The sequence below is a fragment of the Panthera tigris genome, chromosome C1 (assembly GCF_018350195.1).
Source record: "Panthera tigris isolate Pti1 chromosome C1, P.tigris_Pti1_mat1.1, whole genome shotgun sequence".
NCBI classification, from domain to species: domain Eukaryota; kingdom Metazoa; phylum Chordata; class Mammalia; order Carnivora; family Felidae; genus Panthera; species Panthera tigris.
The window spans coordinates 124979968-125004341 of record NC_056667.1 but is presented as its reverse complement, the minus strand read 5'-3'; the positions used below and the strand labels follow the sequence as shown (position 1 = coordinate 125004341).

General features: G+C 40.2%; 1 protein-coding gene across 1 annotated transcript in view; it reads left to right on the top strand.

The window, feature by feature from the left end:
* The window catches only part of TMEM163 (transmembrane protein 163), a 238725-nt gene that overhangs the window by 173770 nt on the left and 40581 nt on the right, over window positions 1–24374 (top strand). The window contains exon 5 of the mRNA XM_042994308.1: window positions 15790–15886. Coding sequence (XP_042850242.1) covers window positions 15790–15886 — 97 coding nt within the window. The remainder of the gene's footprint in view (window positions 1–15789; window positions 15887–24374) is intronic.

Genomic DNA, 24374 nt, shown 5'->3' with positions numbered 1-24374 from the left:
TCCTCTGCCCATTTTTATTTGGAGTATGTTTTTTTTTTTTTTTTTTTTGGTATAGAGTTGTGTAAGTTCTTTGTGTATTTTGAATAACAGCCCCTTATTGGATATATCATTTTCAAATATCTTCTCCCATTCAATAGATTCCCCTTTTGTTGATGATTTCCCTCACTGTGCAAAAGGTTTTTGGGTTTGATGTAATCCCACTTATTTTTGGTTTTGTTTCTCCTGCTTGAGGAAACAGATCCAGAAAAATATTACTAAGGCTGATGTTCCAGAGTTTACTGCTTGTGTTTTCATTTAGTGGTTTTATGGTTTCAGGTCTTACATTTAGGTCTTTAATTTATTTTTATTTTATTTTTGTGTATGATGTAAGAAAGTAGTCCAGTTTCATTCTTTCTCATTTAGCCATCCAATTTCCCCAACACCATCTATCAAAAGAGACTTTCTTTTTCTCCATTGTGTATTTTTACCTCCTTTGTTGTAGGTTAATTTGACCATATAAACATAGATTTATTTCTGGGCTTTCTGTTCTTTTCCACTGATCTGTGTGTCTAATTTTGTGCCAGTACCATATTCTTTCAATTGCTACAGCTTTGTAGTATATTTTGAAATCCGGGATTGTGATGCATTCAGCTTTTTTCTTCTTTCTAAAGATTATTTTGGCTATTTGAGGTGTTTGTGGTTTGATACAAATTTTAGGATTATGTGTTCTAACTCTTTTAAAAAAGCTATCACCATTTTGATAGGGATTGCATTGAATCTGTAGATTGCTTTTGGAAGTATGGGCATTTTAATAGTATTGTTCCGATTCATGACCATGGTATATCTTTCCATTTATTTATCTTGTTTTAATTTCTTTCATCATTGTCATATGGTTCTCAGAATACAGGTCTTTCACCTCCTTGGTTAAATTTATTCCTAGCTGTTTTATTCTTTTTTGTAAATGGGATTTTTTTTCTTAATTTCTCTTTCTGCCACCTCATTATTAGTGTATAGAAATGCAACTGGGGTGCCTGAGTGGCTCAATCAGTTAAGTGTCCAACTTCAGCTCAAGTCATGATGTCACGGTTTGTGGGTTTGAGCCCCGCATTGGGCTCTGTACTGATAGCTCAGAGCCTGGAGCCTACTTTGGATTCTGTGTCTTCCTCTCTCTCTGTCCCGCTCCTGCTCATAATCTGCCTGTCTCTCAGAAATAAACATTGGGACACCTGGGTGGCTCAGTTGGTTAAGCACTGAACTTTGGCTCGGGTTATGATCTCACGGTTCTTGGGTTCGTGCCCCACATCGGGCTCTGTGCTGACAGCTTGGAGCTTGGAGCCTGCTTTGGATTCTGTGTCTCCCTCTCTCTCTCTCCCTCCCATGCTTGTACTCTGTGTCTCTCTCTGTCTCTCAAAAATAAATAAATGTTAAAGAAAATAAACATTAAAAAAGTTTTTAAAAAATGCAACAGATTTCTCTATTAATTTTGTATCCTACAACTTTACTGAACTCATTTCTAAGAGGTTTTGTTTGTTTTTTGGTGGAGTCTTTTAGGATTTCTTTATATAATATCGTGTGATCTGCAAATAATGATAGTTTCATTTTTCTTACCAGTTTGGATGCCTTTTATTTCTTGTCTGATTGCTATGGATAGGACTTCTAGTACTATGTCGAATAAAAGTTGTGAGAATGGGCATCCTTGTCTTGCTTCTGATCTTAGAGGAAATGCTTTCAGCATTTCACCATTGAGTATGTTAGCTGTAGGTTTGTTATATGTGGCTTTTATCATGTTGTGGTATATTCCCTCTAAATCCACTTTATTGAATGTTTTTATCATGAATGGATATTGCATCTTGTCAAATGCTTTTTCTATATCTATTGAGATAGTCATATGATTTTTATCCTTCACTTTCTTAATGTGGTATACCATACTGATTGATTTGTGTATACCGAATCACACTTGCATTCCTAGAATAAATCTCACTTGGTCATGGTGAATAATCCTTTTAATGCGTTGTGGAATTCAGTTTGCTAATATGTTGTTGAGGATTTTTGCATGTATGTTCATCAGAGATATTGACCTATAACTATTTATTTATTTATTTATTTATTTATTTATTTATTTATTTATTGTGTCTTTATCTGGTTTTGTTATCAGGGCAATGCTGACCTTGTAGAATGAATTTGAAAGCACTTCTTCCTCTTCTATTTTTTGGAATAGTTTGAGAAGGATAAGTATTAACTCTTCTTTTTTCACCCCTACTTCTTCAAAGCCTCTGTTCCTAATTTTTTTTTAAATTTTACTAAGTTTTTAATTTTAATTTCAGTATAGTTAACATACAGTGTTACATTAGTTTCAGGTGTACAAGCTATTAACTCTTCTTTAAATGTTTGGTAGCATTCACTTAGGAAGCCATCTGGTCCTGGACTTTTGTTTGTTGGGAATTTTTGATTACTGATTCAATTTTGTTATTAGTAATTCATCTGTTTATGTTTTATATTTCTTCATGAATCTAATTTGCAAGATTGTATGTTTCTAGGAATTTATCCATTTCTTCTGGGTTGTCCAATTTATTGGCATATATTTTTTCATAGTATTGTATATAATCTTTTGTATCTCTGTAGTTTGGATTTTGAGTTCTCTTTGATTTCTGATTTTATTTATTTGAATCTTATTTTTTTTCTTTCTTTTTTTAAATTTATTTTTGAGGCAGAGAGTGTGAGAATGGGGTAGGGGCAGAGACAGGAAGACGGAGGATCCAAAGTGGACTCTGCGCTGACAGCAGAGAGCCTGACACGAGACTCAAATTCATACACCACGAGATCATGACCTGAGCTGAAGTTGGACACTCAACTGACTGAGCCATCCCAGCACCCCTTCTTTCTTTTTTTCTTTTCTTTTCTTTTTTTTTAATGTTTATTTATTTTTGAGACAGAGAGAGACAGAACATGAGCAGGGAAGGGGCAGAGAGAGAGGGAGACACAGAATGTGAAGCAGGCTCCAGGCTCTGAGCTGTCAGCACAGAGCCCGACACGGGGATTGAACTCACGAACTGTGAGATCATGACCTGAGCCGAAGTCAGACGCTTAACCGACTGAGCCACCCAGGGGCCCCTCTTTTTTTCTTGATGAATCTGGCTAAAGGTTTATCAATTTTGTTTATCTTTTCAAATAACTAGCTCTTAGTTTCATTTATTATTTTTTTTAGTTTTTATTTCTTTTATTTCCATTCTGATCTTTATTATTTCCTTCTTTTTACTAACTTTGGGCTTTTCTAGTTCCTTTAGGTATAAAGTTCAATTGTTTATTTGAGACTTTTCTTGTTTTTTGGGGTAGGTCTGTATTGTTATAAACTTTCCTCTTAGAACTGCTTTTGCTGTGTCCCAAAGATTTTGAACCATTGTGTTTCTATTTTCAATTGTCCCTGGGTGTATTTTGAATTTCTCTTTTGATTTCTTTGTTGACCCATTGGTTGCTTGGTAGCATGTTTAGCCTCCTATGTTTGTGGTTTTCTCCACTTGTTTTCTTGTAATTGATTTCTAGTTTTATAACATTTTGGCCAGAAAAGATGCTTGATATGATTTCAGTTTTCCTTAATTTATTGAGACTTGTTTTGTGGCCTAACATGTGACCTGTCCTGAATAGGGGCATGAACATATTCATGTGTAGCATCTCCACTTTTCCCTGAAGCAGGACACCACAGTGCTATGTCTTCACACTTTTGCTCATTAAGTCCACTCTGCATTGAGTGTCCTCCCTAGCCTTCCATTTTTTCCTGCTTGATGATTCTTGTCCATTCTTCTAGACCCAGCTCAAATGTCTCACTGCAGAGCCATCCTTCCTTCCCACTCTGTCCCCAGGTTGTATTTCACCACCTTACTCCATTTGTTCATTTTGTTCCTTGCCCATTTTCACATTCATAAGTAATGACTTCCTTTGATGATTTTCCTACATTTGTGCTCTCCGGTGGCTGTGAATAGATGACATTTTCCTTAGCCTCAGGACTTGGCATGTAGACCTTAAAATGTGAACGACTGAAGTACAAATCCCCTTCTAAAATGCAGTTACCTCTGGTGGAACAGTAGCTATAGCTGTGATTGGCTGACATTAGATGAGAACAAGAGTGAGACTTGGCATGTAAACCTGGGGAGTTGGAGGGCTTTACTGGATAGAGAAATGATGCATTCATTTGTGGAGGATACTAAAGGCATGATGCATCTTTGCAAAATTTCCTACAGCAGACCCTGCTAGCCCACATAAATTTACCTGATCCTGATAAGTAGCTTCTGGGCTTGCCTTCCTCCCTTCCTCCCTTCCTTTCATCAAGAAAATATAGAGGATGGATGGATGGATGGATGGATGGATAGATAGATATAAAGAGAATATATACAGACAGCATGCATATATACATACATTGATGGACTTCTGTATTTTCAGTGCAGCCTTTAGAGATGCACTACCTGATGTGGTAGTCACTAACCATATGTGGCCATTTAAATTGTAATTAATAGAAAGTAATTGAAATGAAAATTTCATTTCTTCAGTTCTTCTAGCAACATTTGAAGCACTCAATAGACACATATGGCTAGTGCAGAATAGAACACTCCACGTTCACAGAAAATTCTTTTGGACTGCGTTGCTATAGAATCTAATTGTTTTATAAATCCCTTGTGTTGACTTTTGTCCCTAACACTGAAGCTAGGAAAAAAAGTCCTGTGTAAATGAGATTTTACTTGGGTGGGTTCTAGTCAGCTTGTATATTCATACGGATATGAACAAAAGGTTGTTTGTTGAGGGAGGTGGTTATGTGTGAGTTGGTGGTTACATGCTGAGGCTGATCTTACCAGGGGAAGGTAAGGACCATTTGCCTAGAGAGCTCTGGTTTGAGGGAACATTCCTCATCCAAGCCACTTCCCTTCACATCACAACCTGTTCACAGTGCAGCACATGGATGGAAGGTAGAGAAGAGAGATGGGAATGTGGGTAGGAAAGGAGATGGGGTCTAGGGTTTTAGGAGAATCAAGGGTAAGAGGAAGATGGTGATCTTGAGGCAAATGTTTGGCATAGCCATTATAGAGAATGAGAAATGGCTGATAAGCATTCATTGCTCACTTTCTCCTTCCCTTTATCCTGCCTCTAAATGGACTTTGTGGCCTTATTTAAAATGGAAGAATACATGGAGTGAGAGAGGACCTAGAATAAAATAACACAGATATTGTGCCTCTCTAAGTACTTGTGTGTATGCTCATCACTTGACAGTCTTTTATTTTTCATTACTTCACATTTGAATGATGGCCCAGATTACAAATGCTTTGGGCACCAGGGTGAAAGATGATAAGTAAAACATTGACACTTTAAGCTGTGGACTGAACTGATTAATTACCAGGGCTACTGTGTTTTAGGGCTTTTGTAAATTAGGGGATGACTAGACAAAACTTCTGTTTGGCTATTTGGGTCTCATGGAAAATAACTTAGAATTGGTATAAGACTTATGCTTTATTAATGTGAACTACAGACCTTCAAACCAACAATTGGTAAGGGACAAGACTTTCAACCTGACATCTTTTTGGATGTGAGGGTATCTGTCAGTAGGTTTTGCCGTTATGATTTCAGAGGCAAGAAAATGAAGGCTTACTGCAAGGTTATTCATAGAATTACAGTGCCGTGCACAGTGAGCAGTTTGTCGCCTTTAGCAGAAGAAAAAGAGATGTCCAGTGGCTTTAATCATTTCTCTAGATTTTACTCGTCTTCTTTCAGACATTATATGTGTCCTGGGTAAGACTAATACAGACTCTGTCTTGACTGTGCATCAGAAACACCAGAAGGGCTTAAAACACAGATCACTGGATGCCGTCCCCAGAGTTTCTGATTCAGCAGATCTGGGGTGGACTCAAGAATTGGCTGTCCTAACAAGTTCCCAGGTGATGCTGGTGCTGCTGATCTTTAGACCACTCTTTGACACCCAGTGGTCCTGGTTAAATTCAACTTCAGTATGTGTTCATTTGGGGGATTATGTTGATGGGGACAATGCCTTTGCCCCTTTCTGAATCATTATGTTTTTCACCTCTGGGGTTTGGGCAGGAGGGAGAAGGAATCTGTGTTCATCCCAGTGACCTGGCTGCCCAGTGCTGTCAGGCCCATGGACACATTGCCCTTTACTTGCCAGGCCAGCCTCTCCAGGTAAAGGCCAGGATGTGCTGATGGGGCGGTTACCCACCATTGCTCCCCCTTCTGCCTCCTCCCAAAGCAGGAAGCAGCATACACTTGCAGAAAGAAGCAGCCATATAGTGTTGGCTCCTGACCCAAATCTTCCCTGCATCCTGGAGGCCACTGCTCTCCCAGGGTAGTGGAGTCGTGAGGATGTGACATGGATGCCAAGAACCTTCTAGTGGCCAGGTGGTTGACTGGGTCTGGCCTCTGGGAGGGAGTCAGGAGACTGGGTTGTATTTGAGTGGACTTCAAACTCCTTGGGTGATACTGGGCAAGCCCCTAATCCTTGACTTTCCCATTTTGACCACTTGTGTTTATGAAACACACTTCTTTCCTTCTCAGACTGAAAATAACAGAATAACAGAAACTCAGATCCGGTGAGTGGCCTCCAGGGAATTTATGAGCTGATGTGCAGAACTCTGAGTGCCTGAGGACAAAGCTGCTATGTAAACACAATATATTATTAATAAAATGTTAAAAAATAGCATCACACTCTCTGCTAATAATAGCTGGTTTAGGCTGTGAGAGCAACTTTGACATGCAAGCTCCTAGCACTGTTTAAGGAAGGGTGACTGTGGTTTTTGAATTGGCAACACATTTAAAACAGGACGAAAATAGGGCTTTAAAACATTTTTAAGTGTATTCACAGGTATGTTTGTGTAGAAAATATGATTATACTTTGGTAAAATTCAACATTAATAAACCAAACCATCAATTTCTTTTGATTTCCATTACATTTCAGAGTGGGTTTACAATGTGGGCTATTCCATAGGCATTTTGGCTAAAGTATTAAGAGTGTCTTTCCCCTTCACGTATGTGTGAATAAGTAGTTGATGTCCCTTAAACTCCGTGTGGGAACACTTAGAAATCAGTTCCTGATTACTTAATTGGTTAGTGACTACATCCATTCTACAGATGCATATGGGGCACCTGCTATGTGCTCCTGTAGACACTGAGCTATAAAAATATGGTTCTTGGAAAAACAGAATATGACATCGGAAGATGGTGGCTTAGGAGGATGCTGGGCTCACCGCGTCCTGCGGATCACTTAGATTCCACCTACACCTGCCTAAATAACCCAGAAAACCACCAGAAGACTAGCAGAACGGATTCTCCAGAGCCAAGTGCAGACGAGAGGCCCACAGAAGAGGGTAGGAAGGGTGGAGAGGCAGTGCGCGCTGCACGGACTGGCGGGAGGGAGCCGGGGCAGAGGGGCAGCCCGCCAGCAAAGCAGAGCCCCCGAATCTGGCTTGCAAAAGTGGAGGGGCCGGATGGAGTGTGTTCTGACAGCGAGCGGGACTTAACATCTGGAAGGTTATAAGTTAACAGCTCTGCTCGGAGAGCGGGAGGGCTGGAAGACACCGAGAAGGAGAGTTGTTGAGCCCCGGACAACAGAGCGCAGCTTGGCTGGGAACAAAGGCGCTCGCCAGTGCCATCTCCCTTGCCCATCCCCCAGCCAAAATCCCAAAGGGAACCAGTTCCTGTCAGGGAACTTGCTTGCACCTTGCAAACACCCAACGTTGTGCTTCTGCGGATCCATCCCTCTGGTGGGTCTGACTCCCTCCTGGTGCTGCAGGGCCCTTCCCAAAGCAGATCTCCGAAGGAAAAGTGAGCTGAGCCTGCCCCTCCCAACCTGGTGCACCTTGCCAATCCACCCCAGCTAATACGCCAGATCCCCAGCACCACAAGCCTGGCAGTGTGCAAGTAGCCCAGATGGGCCACACCACCCCACAGTGAATCCCGCCCCTAGGAGAGGGGAAGAGAAGGTACACACCAGTCTGACTGTGGCCCCAGCGGTGGGCTGGGGGCAGACATCAGGTCTGACTGCGGCCCCGCCCACCAACACAAGTTATTCAAGACAGCACAGGGGAAGTGCCCTGCAGTTCCGCACCACTCCAGGGACTATCCAAAATGACAAAACGGAAGAATTCCCCTCAGAAGAATCTCCAGGAAATAACGACAGCTAACAAACTGATCAAAAACTATTTAAACAATATAACAGAAAGTGAATTTAGAATAATAGTCATAAAATTAATCACTGGGCTTGGAAACAGTATAAAGGACAGCAGAGAATCTATTGCTACAGAGATCAAGGGACTAAGGAACAGCCAGGAGGAGCTAAAAAATGCTATTAATGAGCTGCAAAATAAAATGGAGATGACCACAGCTCAGATTGAAGAGGCAGAGGAGAGAATAGGTGAACTAGAAGATAAAATTATGGAAAAAGAAGAAGCTGAGAAAAAGATAAAAAAAATCCAGGAGTATGAGGGGAAAATTAGAGAACTAAGTGATGCACTAAAGAGAAATAATATATGCATAATTGGTATTCCAGAGGAGGAAGAGACAGGGAAAGGTGCTGAAGGTGTACTTGAAGAAATAATAGCTGAGAACTTCCCTGATCTGGGGAAGGAAAAAGGCATTGAAATCCAAGAGGCACAGAGAACTCCCTTCAGACATAACTTGAATTGATCTTCTGCACAACATATCATAGTGAAACTGGGAAAATACAAAGGTAAAGAGAAAATTCTGAAAGCAGCTAGGGATAAACGTGCTCTAATATATAAGGGAGACCAATAAGACTAGTGATGCATCTGTCTACTGAAACTTGGCAGGCCAGAATGGAATGGCAGGAAATCTTCAATGTGATGAACAGAAAAAATATGCAGCCGAGAATCCTCTATCCAGCAAATCTGTCATTTAGAATAGAAGGAGAGATAAAGGTCTTCCCAAACAAAAACTGAAGGAATTCACCACTAAACCAGCCCTACAAGAGATCCTAAGGGGGATCCTGTGAGACAAAGTACCAAAGACATCGCTACAAGCATGAAACCTACAGACATCACAATGACTCTAAACCCATATCTTTCTATAACAACACTGAATGTAAATGGACTAAATGCTCCAACCAAAAGACATAGGATATCAGAATGGATAAAAAAACAAGACCCATCTATTTGCTGTCTACAAGAGACTCACTTTAGACCTGAGGACACTTTCAGATTGAAAGTGAGGGGATGGAGAACTATCTATCATGCTACTAGAAGTCAAAAGAAAGCTGGAGTAGCCACACTTATATCACACAAACTAGACTTTAAATTAAAGGCTGTAGCAAGAGATAAAGAAGAGCATTATATAATAATTACCGGGTCTATCCATCAAGAAGAACTAACAATTATAAATGTCTATGCACCGAATACGGGAGCCCCCAAATGTATAAAATGATTACTCACAAACATAAGTAACCTTATTGATAAGAATGTGGTAATTGCAGGGGACTTTAATACCCCACTTACAACTATGGATAGATCATCTAGACACATGGTCAGTAAAGAAACAAGGGCCCTGAATGATACATTGGATCAGATGGACTTGACAGATATATTTAGAACTCTGCATCCCAAAGCAACAGAATATAGTTTCTTCTCAAGTGCACATGGAACATTCTCCAAGATAGATCACATACTGGGTCACAAAACAGCCCTTCGTAAGTATACAAGAATTGAGATCATACCATGCATACTTTCGGACCACAATGCTATGAAGCTTGAAATCAACCACAGGAAAAAGTCTGGAAAACCTCCAAAAGCATGGAGGTTAAAGAACACCCTACTAAAGAATAAATGGGTCAACCAGGCAATTAGAGAAGAAATTAAAAAATATATGGAAACAAATGAAAATGAAAATACAACAATCCAAATGCTTTGGGATGCAGTGAAGGCAGTCCTGAGAGGAAAATACATTGCAATCCAGGCCTATCTCAAGAAACAAGAAAAATCCCAAATACAAAATCTAACAGCACACCTAAAGGAACTAGAAGCAGAGCAGCAAAGACACCCCAAACCCAGCAGAATAAGAGAAATAAAGATCAGAGCAGAAATAAACAATATAGAGTCTAAAAAAACTGTAGAGCAGATCCATGAAACCAAGAGTTGGTTTTTTGAAAAAATAAGCAAAATTGATAAACCTCTAGCCAGGCTTCTCAAAAAGAAAAGGGAGATGACCCAAATAGATAAAATCATGAATGAAAATGGAATTATTAGAACCAATCCCTCAGAAATACAAGCAGTTATTAGGGAATACTATGAAAAATTCTATGCCAACCAACTGGACAACCTGGAAGAAATGGAAAAATTCCTAAACACCCACACACTTCCAAAACTCAAACTGGAGGAAATAGAAAGCTTGAACAGACCCATAACCAGCGAGGAAATTGAATCGGTTATCAAAAATCTCCCAACAAATAAGAGTCCAGGACCAGATGGCTTCCCTGGGGAATTCTATCAGACATTTAAAGCAGAGATAGTACCTATCCTTCTCAAGCTATTCCAAAAAATAGAAAGGGAAAGAAAAATTCCAGACTCATTCTATGAAGCCAGTATTGCTTTGATTCCTAAACCAGACAGAGACCCAGTAAAAAAAAAAAAAAAAAAAAAAAGAACTACAGGCCAATATCCCTGATGAATATGGATGCAAAAATTCTCAATAAAATACTAGCAAATCAAATTCAGCAGCTTATAAAAAGAATTATTCACCATGGTCAAGTGGGATTCATTCCTGGGATGCAGGGCTGGTTCAACATTCACAAATCAATCAATGTGATACATCACATTAATAAAAGAAAAGATAAGAACCATATGGTCCTAGCAATTGATGCAGAAAAAGCATTTGACAAAATTCAGCATCCTTTCTTAATAAAAACCCTCAAGAAAGTCGGGATAGAAGGAACATACTTAAACATCATAAAAGCCATTTATGAAAAGCCCATGGCTAATATCATCGCCAATGGGAAAAAACTGAGAGCTTTCCCCCTGAGATCAGGAACACGACAGGGATGTCCACTCTCACTGCTGTTGTTTAACATAGTGTTGGAAGTGCTAGCATCAGCAATCAGACAACAAAAGGAAATCAAAGGCATCAAAATTGGCAAAGATGAAGCTTTCACTTTTTGCAGATGACATGATATTATACATGGAAAATCCGATAGACTCCACCAAAAGTCTGCTAGAACTGATACATGAATTCAGCAAAGTCGCAGGATACAAAATCAATGTACAGAAATCAGTTGCATTCTTATACACTAATAATGAAGCAACAGAAAGACAAAGAAACTGATCCCATTCACAATTGCACCAAGAAGCATAAAATACCTAGGAATAAATCTAACCAAAGATGTAAAAGATCTGTATGCTGAAAACTACAGAAAACTTATGAAGGAAATTGAAGAAGATATAAAGAAATGGAAAAACATTCCGTGCTCATGGGTTGGAAGAATAAATATTGTTAAAATGTCAATACTACCCAAAGCTATCTACACATTCAATGCAATCCCAATCAAAATTGCCCCAGCATTCTTCTTGAAGCTAGAACAAGCAATCCTAAAATTCACATGGAACCACAAAAGGCCCCAAATAGCCAAAGTAATTTTGAAGAAGACCAAAGCAGGAGGCATCACAATCCCAGACTTTAGCCTCTACTACAAAGCTGTAATCATCAAGACAGCATGGTATTGGCACAAAAACAGACACATCGACCAATGAATAGAATAGAGACTCCAGAATTGGACCCACAAAAGTATGGCCAACGAATCTTTGACAAAGCAGGAAAGAATATCCAATGGAAAAAAGACAGTCTCTTTAACAAATGGTGCTGGGAGAACTGGACAGCAACATGCAGAAGGTTGAAACTAGACCACTTTCTTACACCATTCACAAAAATAAACTCAAAATGGATAAAGGACCTGAATGTGAGACAGGAAACCATCAAAACCTTAGAGGAGAAAGCAGGAAAAGACCTCTCTGACCTCAGCCGTAGCAATTTCTTACTTGACACATCCCCAAAGGCAAGGGAATTAAAAGCAAAAATGAACTATTGGGACCTCATGAAGATAAAAAGCTTCTGCACAGCAAAGGAAACAATCAACAAAACTAAAAGACAACCAATGGAATGGGAAAAGATATTTGCAAATGACATATCGGACAAAGGGCTAGTATCCAAAATCTATAAAGAGCTCACCAAACTCCACACCCGAAAAACAAATAACCTAGTGAAGAAATGGGCAGAAAACATGAATAGACACTTCTCTAAAGAAGACATCCAGATGGCCAACAGGCACATGAAAAGATGCTGAACATCGCTCCTCATCAGGGAGGTACAAATCAAAACCACGCTCAGATATCACCTCACGCCAGTCAGAGTGGCCAAAATGAACAAATCAGGAGACTATAGATGCTGGAGAGGATGTGGAGAAACAGGAACCCTCTTGCACTGTTGGTGGGAATGCAAACTGGTGCAGCCACTCTGGAAAACAGTGTGGAGGTTCCTCAAAAAATTAAAAATAGACCTACCCTATGACCCAGCAGTAGCACTGCTAGGAATTTACCCAAGGGATATAGGAGTACTGATGCATAGGGGCACTTGTACCCCAATGTTTATAGCAGCACTCTCAACAATAGCCAAATTGTGGAAAGAGCCTAAATGTCCATCAACTGATGAATGGATAAAGAAATTGTGGTTTATATACACAGTGGAGTACTACGTGGCAATGAGAAAGAATGAAATATGGCCCTTTGTAGCAACGTGGATGGAACTGGAGGAAGTTATGCTAAGTGAAATAAGCCATACAGAGAAAGACAGATACCATATGTTTTCACTCTTATGTGGATCCTGAGAAACTTAACAGAAAACCATAGGGGGGAGGGGGAGGAAAAAAAAAGAGGTTAGAGTGGGAGAGAGCGAAAGCATAAGAGACTCTTAAAAACTGAGAACAAACTGAGGGTTGATGGGGGGTGGGAGGTAGGGGAGGGGAGGTGATGGGTATTGAAGAGGGCATCTTTTGGGATGAGCACTGGGTGTTGTATGGAAACCAATTTGACGATAAATTTCATATATTAAAAAAAATAAAAATAAAAATATGGTTCTTGCCCTTAGGAGATTTGTAGTGTAATTTTGATTAAAGATATATAAGCAAGATATTATGTAAGGCGACCATCACATCCTTTACATCTTGTCTCCTTAAGAAATGTAAACAAAATTCAAATCTACTTTTTTGTGCATTGCAGTCATGTGTCTGCAGTCATCTGGAGAAAATAGGTTCCTGTAGCATTACTGTTGCCTGTCAGCTAGAAGCTCAGACATTTGTTTCTTCTCCCACCCCCTACTCCAGAGAAGTATGGAGATGAAAACTTCCTGAAGATGTTGTAATAAACTGTCTGTAGAAGTTCTAGCACCCAAGTGGTGGCTGGCCTATTTGTGCCTCAGGGAGAGAAAGCTGCTCAGTAAAAAGATACACTACACATCCCTTAGGGATCATTAGACCTGTTCCCTCCTCACCAGCTGGGATGACGGCTCCCTCCTTGCCTTCTTTCCAGGGAGTTGTGGTTTTCTACACCACAGTGGAAGCTCCCTAAGGACACAGCCTCTCCTGGGTTTAGGTGCAGGACTCTCAGCCCCAGTGCATGTGGGAATTACTAGGGAGCTTTCAAAAAAACGTAGATGTCTGGGTTCACCCCCAGAGATTCTGGTACAGTTGGAGTGGTCTCTGAGCAGCTGTTGAAAAAACAAACAAACAAACAAACAAACAAACCATCCCAGACGAGTACAGCATGCCCTTGGGTTGAGAAGCACTGAGTTGGTGGTTAAATTTATCTGAAAGGGTGAATCACAGAGAGTCTCTCTTGTAGACACTCAGGAATTTTTTTGAATGGAGAAAAGCACATCACAAAATTTATATCGGAGGCCTACCCTGACTTTAGGCTCTTTTCCTATAATGGGACTGCTCACAGTCTTTGCAGAGAGGAGTGGTTATTTCAAGTGCTGGTCACAGCTGGCCTACAGCAGTCTTCCCTGTGGGCATAGCTAGGTCTCAGGGGCCAGAGCATTGGGGGCATTGATTCCCCGAGCCCTGGGATTCATTGGTCTTGCTCCAGTATCTTGTCACTAAAGACCCTCTGTTAGATGGGCCTCATTCCCTCACGATACCTCTCTTGGCTGCAGCCTCTTTTGCCCCATAGTCATGCCAGGACTGGGTTACCAGCCCCAGGCTCAATGCCTCAAATCAGTGTTCTTCCCTCCTGCCACTGCATCAGTGAATACTTATTGCCTGAAATATCTTTTCTCTATCTTGAGCATGTGTTCTCTCCCCCAGGCTCATTATGAGGATGTATGGCACCGGGGGCAGCTCACCCATTTGATTCATAGGGCCAGATCCTCTTTTGCTCGAGTCTGTACCAGGATCCCCAACCCATTCATTGCTTTTCCTACAATCTCTATATTTTGTGTTTTGCATCAGTCTGCAATGATCCCTTCTTCCTGTCTGTGTTTTTGAAAGACTAAAACCTACAACAACTAGAGTGTGCATTAGAAGGCTACTGAGTGAGCTCCAAGCAACCTTGTTTACCTGCTTATTTCTGACTTTTAGGTTTTGGGGACCATGTCTGTCCACAGGCTCATTAGGATTCTAAGCAAGTGTTACTTCAATGTTAGGTGGGCAATTTGAGGCCATTCTGTTAATCCAGAGAAGGGACTCCAAGATGGACGAAGAAAAATGGTTTTATTTGATAGCTCAGGGGAAAGGGTTGAGGAGGCTGCCAAGTGATGGAGTCATCAGGTTGGGATAGAAATGATTTAAGGCTAACTGTAGTCATTCACTTTTTCCTCTTTTTTTTTGTTTTCATTTCATGTTTTGACTCTTGTATTACTATCATCAAGTCCTCCTGTTTACTTTCCATTTTCATCTTTGTTTCTCTTGCAAGTTGTTGTGTCTGATTTGCCAGAGAGAGCTCCTATGTCCTGAGGCCTCACAGACTTCTTACTAGCCCCCACCCCATTCCCCTGGCTGTACATCCTCTGGTTTTCCCTTTGACCTCATCCCTAACTTGCTCCTGCCTCCTCCTGTGGTGCCTTGGTTGATCTCATCCTTCCTTCTCTCCTCTCCTCTCCTTTTTGAAGAGTTCTACTCCCCTTTGGCATAAACACTCTATCTTTTGTTGTTACTAATAATTCTTCTTTTTTATCTTTGGGAAAATACAATAGTGTCTATCATGCCATATCAGAAAGAGATAGCCAGAGTAGACTTTGCCTTTGTTTAAGCCAACATCGATGGGTTATTTTTTGATGCTCATTTCATCTTCAGGTGGGAAATTTTATTCCTATTTTACGGGTGAGGATGTAAAGACTAAAAGAAGTTCAGTAGGTTAGCCAAGAGCAAGCATGGTAAATGGTAAAACTTGGGATGTCTCATGCCAGAGCCTTCACTCTGCTGTTAAACACCGAACCTTCCAGCTGGAAGAGGACCAGCGTGTTTTGTTGCTGGGCCTGAGAGATGGATTTAACAGTCTTGAAGTTCCTCCCATGTTGGCACTCATGGGATACTCTGTGATTATGTAGGATAGTGAGCCCTTTTTCCATGGGGTTGGTTTTGCTGTTAACACTCTAAATTATATTCTCCTAGAGATGATTCAGTATCAATTCTGAGACTATAGACAGTCATGGTGGGAGTGTGGCAAATTATGGTTGGGTACCAGTGCCTTTTGTGTTGTGTTATTGCATGAATCAGCAGAGTGGACTTCTCACAGTTAAGATTCTCAATGTTTTGTTTCTTTACAGAGCCTGTGTCATCTTGGGGGTGATCTTCCTTCTGTCATCCATATGCATAGTGGTCAAAGCCATCCATGACCTCTCAACTAGGCTGCTCCCAGAAGTGGTAAGGTCCTTCTTCCTTAACAATTTTTCCTGGAGGTGCCAGCCTCCTATGTTACCTCTTACAAAGGATTTACTGGGGGAAGTTGGGCAGGTGGAAAGAGAATAAACAATGTTTTAGGAGTATAGAAGAATTCATTGAAGAATGTGAATGATTTGGCAGAGAGAAGCCCTGGGCAAGACGAAAAAACTTCACATAGTTGAGGTGGTTCTGGGTTCTGTGTCTCTCTCCTTAGATTTTTTGACTATTTTTAGAGCAATACGTCTTTTATGTAAGAAGAAATGGGATGATGCTTGTATAGCAGAGTGATCCAATCTGTGCCCTTTGTCTATTCAGTGGTTATTGTAATAAGAATTATTTTTCTCTTTTGCATCTCACATAAATCCATTCACATTGGATTTTTCTGGCGCAACTGACATTTGGATGCAGAAACTGAAGGATGCAATTTCATATTAAAGTCTCTTTGACTGCTTTGTTCTTTGGGTGAGAGTCATTACCTGCAGTCTGATTCTCGCCCCCCTCTCTTAGTAATGCTGAGAAAAAAAATCTTTTATAGTCTCCTATCGGGTTATCTTCATAGAGAGCAGCTGGCTTACTTACCGAGAGACAAAGATGCTGCCATTACAGTGATTCTCTCTTTAAAAGTCACATAGTGATTTAAATGCAAAAATATGGGCTTTTCTCTTAAGATGGAGTTTGATTTGAGTTTGGCTACATGCACCATCTTAGACAAGGCTTAAATTCTTAGAACTTTCGTTTCACTTTTAGAAAAATATATGTTTATTCTTTCTGGAGTGAGGTATTGCTTGTGTTTATGGGGAGGATTAAAATGAATGGGGCATCTCACTGCATTTAGGAGAGAAATGACACTGGCTGCCTGAACTTGCTACCCCCCTCCCACAACTGAAATTGAGATCAGAGCCATCCTTCGGTAACTCACCAGGATCTTCACTGTTATTTGTTGTTGTCACAGGGGCCAGAAGCTTGTTCTTTAATATCTCAGCAATGGCAGAGGAAAGATGGATACCCGCCCATGGCTTTCAGGCTGTTTTGGGAGCAGAGCTAGCTGACGGGAATATTCCTATTTACTCCTCTGTGTTCTTAGTTTCACGATTGATTGTATTCCCTAACTCTGATCTCCCTGTGGGCTGGCATCCTGGACTTTTCCATCCTTTTTCTCCCTCAAACTTGCTATCCTATGTTCCATTCTGTCAGAACCCGGACATTAGGTAAAATTTACAGCTGAAAGCATTAAGTATGATTAGTTAAGATGTCTGTCAGATAACATCTTTGTGTTTTACAGGGGATGGAAATATGCCTCCACTCTAATGTTTATTGGTGAGAATTTTCAGCACTAAGCTAGTTGAGACATTCATTTATTTAGGCATTAACCATTAATTTGAAGCTGGGCTAACTTGATAAGGAATGGGTAGCTGTGCTCAGGGACCTTTGCAAGGACCCTCCTTGTCTTTCTCTTGCTAGTGGAACTCTCTTTACCTGGGAACAGTCTCCTATCATGTAGTGAAAATACTCCTAAGGGAAGAAGGTCACCAACTGAAACTGCACACCAAGATATAAATGTCTGATGCCCTGTCCCATGTAGGCTTCAGAGAGGGCGAAGAGGTCCATGATTTTGTGCAAGACTGGACCTGTCCTTGGAGAAGTCACACCCACTGCATCTTTTATCAGTTCTGGTGTGGGATTTAAGAATCAGACCCATTTATGGTCATCTCATCAGAACTCTAAGAAAAGAATACCAGGTGGTAGCTGACAGTGTTTCAGTCCCAAGTCTTTGGGTTCCCACATTCTGCTCTGGAAGTTTGGGGAAGCCAGCAGGCCATGGCCAGACCCCTGACCCCTGGCCTGCAGTAATTCAGCATGAATATTTTTCCACATCTGAATTAGGAGGTGTAATCAGATGCTCACCGAAGCCAGTCCTGAACGCAGGAGAAGCTCTAGTGTAACCAGTGGTCCATGGGGACAAAAGTGTGCCTGGAGGAAAGGCCTGCCCTCTAGCGGTGCCGTGCAGACTTGCTGTGCGGGTGTGTGGCCCTGGAGATGTCAAACCTTCCAAGTCTTCCAGACAGTGGAAGCCTGTGTTTAATGTGAAATAAATGGACAACTCATTAAATGTTTTTGAAAACCCTGGTTGGGAGTGGGTGGACAATTTCATGAAGGCCAAATAAAGTATGCTTGTGGCGGTTGAAACCAGGAGACTGGTCTTCAGGGCCGTGATGTCATGAATTTAGGTCCAAGTTACAGCCTCATCCTTGCCCTCAACTGCATATCTGACTTTTTTTTTTCCTTAGGGTGGTGGGGGGGAGGGAGGGAGAGGGCACAAGTGAATGAGGGGCAAAGAGAGGGGTGGGAGAGAGAGAAGCGGCACTCACCCGAAGCGGGGTTCCAGTTCACCCGAAGCAGGGCTTGAGCTCCCCTGGTGCAGGGGCTCAAACTCACGGACCTGAGATCATGACCTGAGCTGAGGTCATATGATTGACTGAGCCACCCAGGCACCCCAGAACTGCCTTTTAAAAAAAAATCAGGGGCACCTGGGTGGTTCAGTCAGTTGAGTGTCTGACTTTGACTCAGGTCATGATCTCACAGTTTGTAGGTTTGAGCCCCACATGGGACTCTGTGCTGACACTCTGTGTCTCCCTCTCTCTGCCCATGCCCTGCTCATGCTCTGTCTCTCAAAAATGAATACACATTAAAAATATTTAATTCCAGTGTAGTTAATATACCGTGTTAGTTTCAGGTGTACAATGTAGTAATTCAACAATCCTATACATTTCTCAGTGCTCATCATAAGTGTACTCTTTAATCCCTTTCTCATTTCATCCATTCCTCCACCCACCTCCATTCTGGTAACCATGAATGTGTTCTCTATAGTTAAGAGTCTGTTTTTGGGTTTGTCTCTTCTTTTGTCTCTTTTTTTTCCCTTTTTCCATTTGTTTTGTTTCTTAAATTCCACATATGAGTGAAATCATATGGTATTTGTCTTTCTCGTACTGGCTCATTTCACTTAGCATTATGCTCTCTAGCTCCATCCATGTTGTTGCAAATGATAAGACTTCATTCTTTTCTATGGATAAATAATATTCCATTGTATATATATATACCACATCTTCTCTATCCATTCATCTATTAAAAAATTTTTTAATGCTTTTATTTATTTTTTTGAGAGAGAGCATGCACGAGCAAGCACAAGCAGGTGAGGGGAAGAGAGAGAGGGAGACACAGAATTAGAAGCAGGCTCCAGGCTCTGAGCTGTCAGCACAGAGCCTGACATGGGGCTCGAACTCGTGAACCGCAAGATCATGACCTGAGCTGAAGTCGGACACTTAACTGACTGAGCCACCCAGGCACCCCTGTATCCATTCATCTATTGATGGACACTTGGAGGAAATCTGCGCTGTGGGTGGGAATGCAAACTGGTGCAGCCCCTGATGAAAAGAGTATGGAGGTTCCTCAAAAAATTAAAAAAAAAAATACCCTACTATGCAGTAATAACACTGCTGGGTATTTACCCGAAGAATACAAAAACACTAATCCGAATGGATATATGTACCCCTCTGTTTATTGTAGCATTATATATAATAGCCAATCAATGGAAGCAGAACTACCTTTTTAGGTGTGATTTCTATCAGGTTGTTTTGACTGTGGGTTTGTTAGAAGCAGCATTTTCCCTACCCCAGGCCTGATCCCTGGTGGCTATTTTTCTTTCTTTCTTTTTTTTTCCTAATGTTTATTTATTTTTTGAGAGAGAGAGATATATATACACATGTGTGTGCATACATGTGTGTGTGCATACATGTATATGTGCACAGAAGAGGGGCAGAGGGGGACAGAGAGAGAGAGAATCTTTTTTTTTTTAAATATAACTTATTGTCAGCTAACATACAGTGTATATGGTGTGCTCTTGGCTTCAAGAGTAGGTTCCCATGATTCATCGCTTCCATACAACACCCAGTGCTCATCCCAACAAGTGCCCTCCTCAATGCCCATCACCCATTTCCCCCTCTTCTCCACTTCCCCCTTCATCAACCCTCAATTTGTTCTCTGTATTTGTCTCTTTTGGTTTGCCTCCCTCTCTGTTTGAAACTATTTTTCCCCTCCTTCCCTTCCCCCTTGCTCTTCTGTTAAGTTTCTCAAATTTGACACTGAGTGACAACATATAATACCTGTCTTGCTCTGACTTATTTCACTTAGCATAGTACCCTCCTGCTCCATACACATTGTTACAAATGGCAAGATTTCATTCTTTCTCATTGCCAAGCATTATTCCATTCTATATATAAACCTCATCTTCTTTAGTTGCTGGACTTTAGTTCTTTAGTTGAAGGACATTTGGGTTCTTTCCATAACTTGGCTATTGTTGATAGTACTGCTATAAACATTGGGGTACATGTGCCCCTACGAATCAGCACTCCTGTATCCTTTGGATAAATTTCTAGTAGTGCTATTGCCAGGTTGTAGGGTAATTCTATTTTTAACTCTTTGAGGAACCTTCACACTGTTTTCCAGAGTAGCTGCACCAGTTTGCATTCCCACCAACCATGCACAAAGGTTCCCATTTCTCCACATCCTTGCCAACATCTGTTGTTTCCTGAGTTGTTAATTTTAGCCACTCTGACCAGTGTGAGGTGGTATCTCAATGTGGTTTTAAATTGTATTTCCATGATGATGAGTGCTATTGAGCATCTTTTCATGTGTCTGTTGGCCATCAGGATGTCTTCTTTGGAAAAGTGTCCATTCATGTCTTCTGACCATTTCTTCATTGGATTGTTTTTCAGGTGTTGAGATTCTAAGTTCTTTATAGATTTTGGATACTAGCCCTTTGTCTGATATGTCATTTGCAAATATCTTCTCTCATTCTGCTCGTTGCCTTTTAGTTTTGTTGATTATTTCCTTTGCAGTGTAGAAGGTTTTTATCTTGATGAGGTCCCAGTAGTTCATTTTTGCTTTTATTTCCCTTGCCTTTAGAGACATGTCAGGTAATAAGCTGCTGCAGCTTAGGTCAAAGAGGTTGTTGCCTGCTTTCTACTCTAGGTTTTTAGTGGTTTCCTGTCTCACATTTAAGTCTTTCATCCATTTTGAGTTTATTTTTGTGTATGGTGTAAGAGAGTGGTCCAGTTTCATTCTTCTGAATGTTGCTGTCCAGTCCTCCCAGCACAATTTGCTAAAGAGACTGTCTTTATTCCATTGGATATTCTTTTTTTGCTTTGTCAAAGATTAGTTGGCCATACATTTGTGGTCCAATACTGAGTTCTCTATTCTATTCCACTGGTATATGTGTCTGTTTTTGTACCAATACCATACTGTCTTGATGATTACATCTTTGTAGTAAAGGCTAAATTCTGGGATTGTGATGCCTCCTGCTTTCGTTTTCTTTTTCAACATTACTTTGGCTATTTGGGGTCTTTTGTATTTCCATACAAATTTTAGGATTGTTTGTTCCAGCTCTGAGAAGAATGCTGGTGCAATTTTTATTTGGATTGCATTGAATGTGTAGATTGCTTTGGGTAGTATTAACAATATATATTCTTCCAATCCATGAGCATGGAATGTTTTTCCATTTCTTTGTGTCTTCTTCAATTTCTTTTGTAAGTTTTCTGTAGTTTTCAGCATACAGATCTTTTACATCTTTGGTTAGGTTTATTCCTAGGTATTTTATGGTTCGTGGTGCAGTTATAAGTGAGGTCGCTTTCTTGATTTCTCTTTCTGTTCATTATAGGTGTGTAGAAATACAACAAATTTCTGTACATTGATTTTGTACCCTGCGATTTTGGTGATCATATGTCAGTTCTAGCAGTTGTTTGGTGGAGGCCATGTAGAGTATGTCATCTGCAAAAAGTGAAAGTTTGATGTCTTCTTTGCTAGTTTGGATGCCTTTTATTTCATTTTGTTGTCTGAATGCTGATGCTAGGACTTCCAACGCTGTGTTAAACAACAGTGGTGAGAGTGGACACCCCTGTCATGTTCCTGATCCCAGGGGAAAGCTCTCAGTTTTTGCCCATTGAGGATATTAGCTGTGGGCCTTTCATATATGATTTTTATATGATTTTTACCATATGTTTCTTCTATCCTGACTTTCCTGAGAGTTTTTATTTAGAAAGGATGCTGTATTTTGTCAAAGACTTTTTCTGCATCTATTGACAGGATCATATGGTTCTTATCCTTTCTTCTATTAATGTGATGTATCACATTGATTGATTTGTGAATATTGAATCAGCCCTGCAGCCCACAAATGAATCCCACTTGATCATGGTGAATAATTCTTTTAATATACTGTTGAATTTGATTTGCTAGTATCTTGTTGAGAATTTTTGCATCTGTGTTCATCAGGGATATTGGCCTATAATTCTCCTTTTTTGGGGGGTCTCTGTCTGGTTTGGGAATCAAGGTAATGCTGGCTTTATAGAATGAGTCCAGAAGCTTTCCTTCCATTTCTGTTTTTTGGAACAGCTTGAGAAGGGTAGGTATTAACTCTGCTTTAAATGTCTAGTAGAATTACCCTGGGAAGCCATCTGGCCCAGGACTCTTATTTATTTGGAGATTTTTGGTAACTGATTCAATTTCTTCACTAGTTATGGGTCTTTTCAGATTTTCTATTTCTTCCCATTTGAGTTTTGGTAGTGTGTGGATGTCTAGGAATTTGTCCATTTCTTCCAGGTTGTCCAGCTTGTTGGCATATAATTTTTCATAGTATTCTCTAATAATTGTTTGTATTTCTGTGGTGTAGGTTGTGAGCTCTCCTCTTTCATTTCATGATTTAGCTATTTGGGTTCTCTCTATTTTCTTTTTGAGAAGTCTGGCTAGGGGTGTATCAATTTTGTTTATTCTTTCAAAAAACCAGCTGTTAGATCCATTGATTGGTTACACTGGTGTTTGTTTTTGTTTTTTGGATTCTATATTGTTTATTTCTGCTCTAATCTTTATTATTTCTCTTCTTCTGCTGGCTTTGGGGTTTCTTTGCTGTTCTTCTTCTAGTTCCTTTATGTATGTGGTTAGGTTTTGTATTTGGCATTTTTTTTGTTTCTTGAGATAGGCCTGGATTGCAATATATTTTACTCTTTAGACTGCCTTTGTTGCATCCCACAGAGTTTGGACTGTTCTGTTTTCATTTTCATTTTCTTCCATATATTTTTTAATTGCTTCATTAATTACCTGGTTGATACATTCATTCTTTAGTAGGATGTTCTCTAACCTCCGTGCATTTGGAGGCTTTCCAAATTTTTCCTTGTGGTTGATTTCAAGTTTCATAGGATTGTGATCTGAAAATATGCACGATATTATCTCAATTCTTTTATATTTATTGAGGGCTGTTTGTGATCCAGTATATGATCTGTCTAGGAGAATATTCCATGTGCACTCAAGAAGAATGTGTATTCTGCTGCTTTTGGATGAAAAGTTCTGAATATATCTGTCAAGTCCATCTGGTTTAGTGTATCATTCAGGGCCATTGTTTCCTTGTTGATTTTTCTGGCTAGATGATCTGTCCGTTGTTGTAAGTGGGGCATTAAAGTCCCCTGCAGTTACCATATTCTTATCAATAAGATTGCTTATATTTGTGATTACTTGATTTATATATTTGGGTGTTCCAAATTGGATGCATAAACATCTACAATTGTTAGCTCTTCTTGATGGCTAGACCCCCAATTATATCATCATGACCTTCTTTGTCTCTTGTTACAGTCTTTAGTTTAAAATTTAGTTTATCTGATGTAAGTATGGCTACTCCAGCTTTCTTTTGAGTTCCAGTAGCATGATAGATAGTTCTCCATCCCCTCAATTTAAATCTGAGGGTATCCTCAGGTTAAAATGCTTTCAACAATATCTAAGTCAAGGAAAGAGCCCAAATATCCATCAAATGATGAATGGATAAAGAAGATGTGGTTTGTATATAGAATGGAATACTACTTGGAAATGAGAAAGAATGAAATCCTGCCATTTGCAACAATGTGGATGGAGCTGGAGGGTATTATGCTAAGTGAAATAAGTCAGTCAGTGAAAGACAGATATTTTATGTTTTCACTCATATGTGTAACTTGAGAAACTTAACAGAAGACCTTGGGAGAAGGGAAGGGGGAAAAATAGTTTCAAACAGAGAAGGAGACAAACCCATAAGAGAGTCTTAAACACTGAGAAGAAACTGAGGGTTAATGGCGGGGACAGGGGAGAGGGGAAAATGGGTGATGGGCATTGAGGAGGGTACTTGCTGGGATGAGCACTGGCTGTTGTATGTAAGCGATAAATCATGGGAATCTACCCCCAAAACCAAGAGCACACTGTACACACTGTCTGTTAGCCAATTTGACAATAAGTTATATTTAAAAAAACTGTAAATGTAAAATGAAAATGTAAAATTTAAAAAGAAGACAGAAAAAAATGAGTCTCTTGTAGACAGCATATAATGGATCTTAATTTTTTATCCATTCTGATACCCTATGTCTTTTTATAGGGGCATTTAGTCCATTTCCTTTCAGAGTTA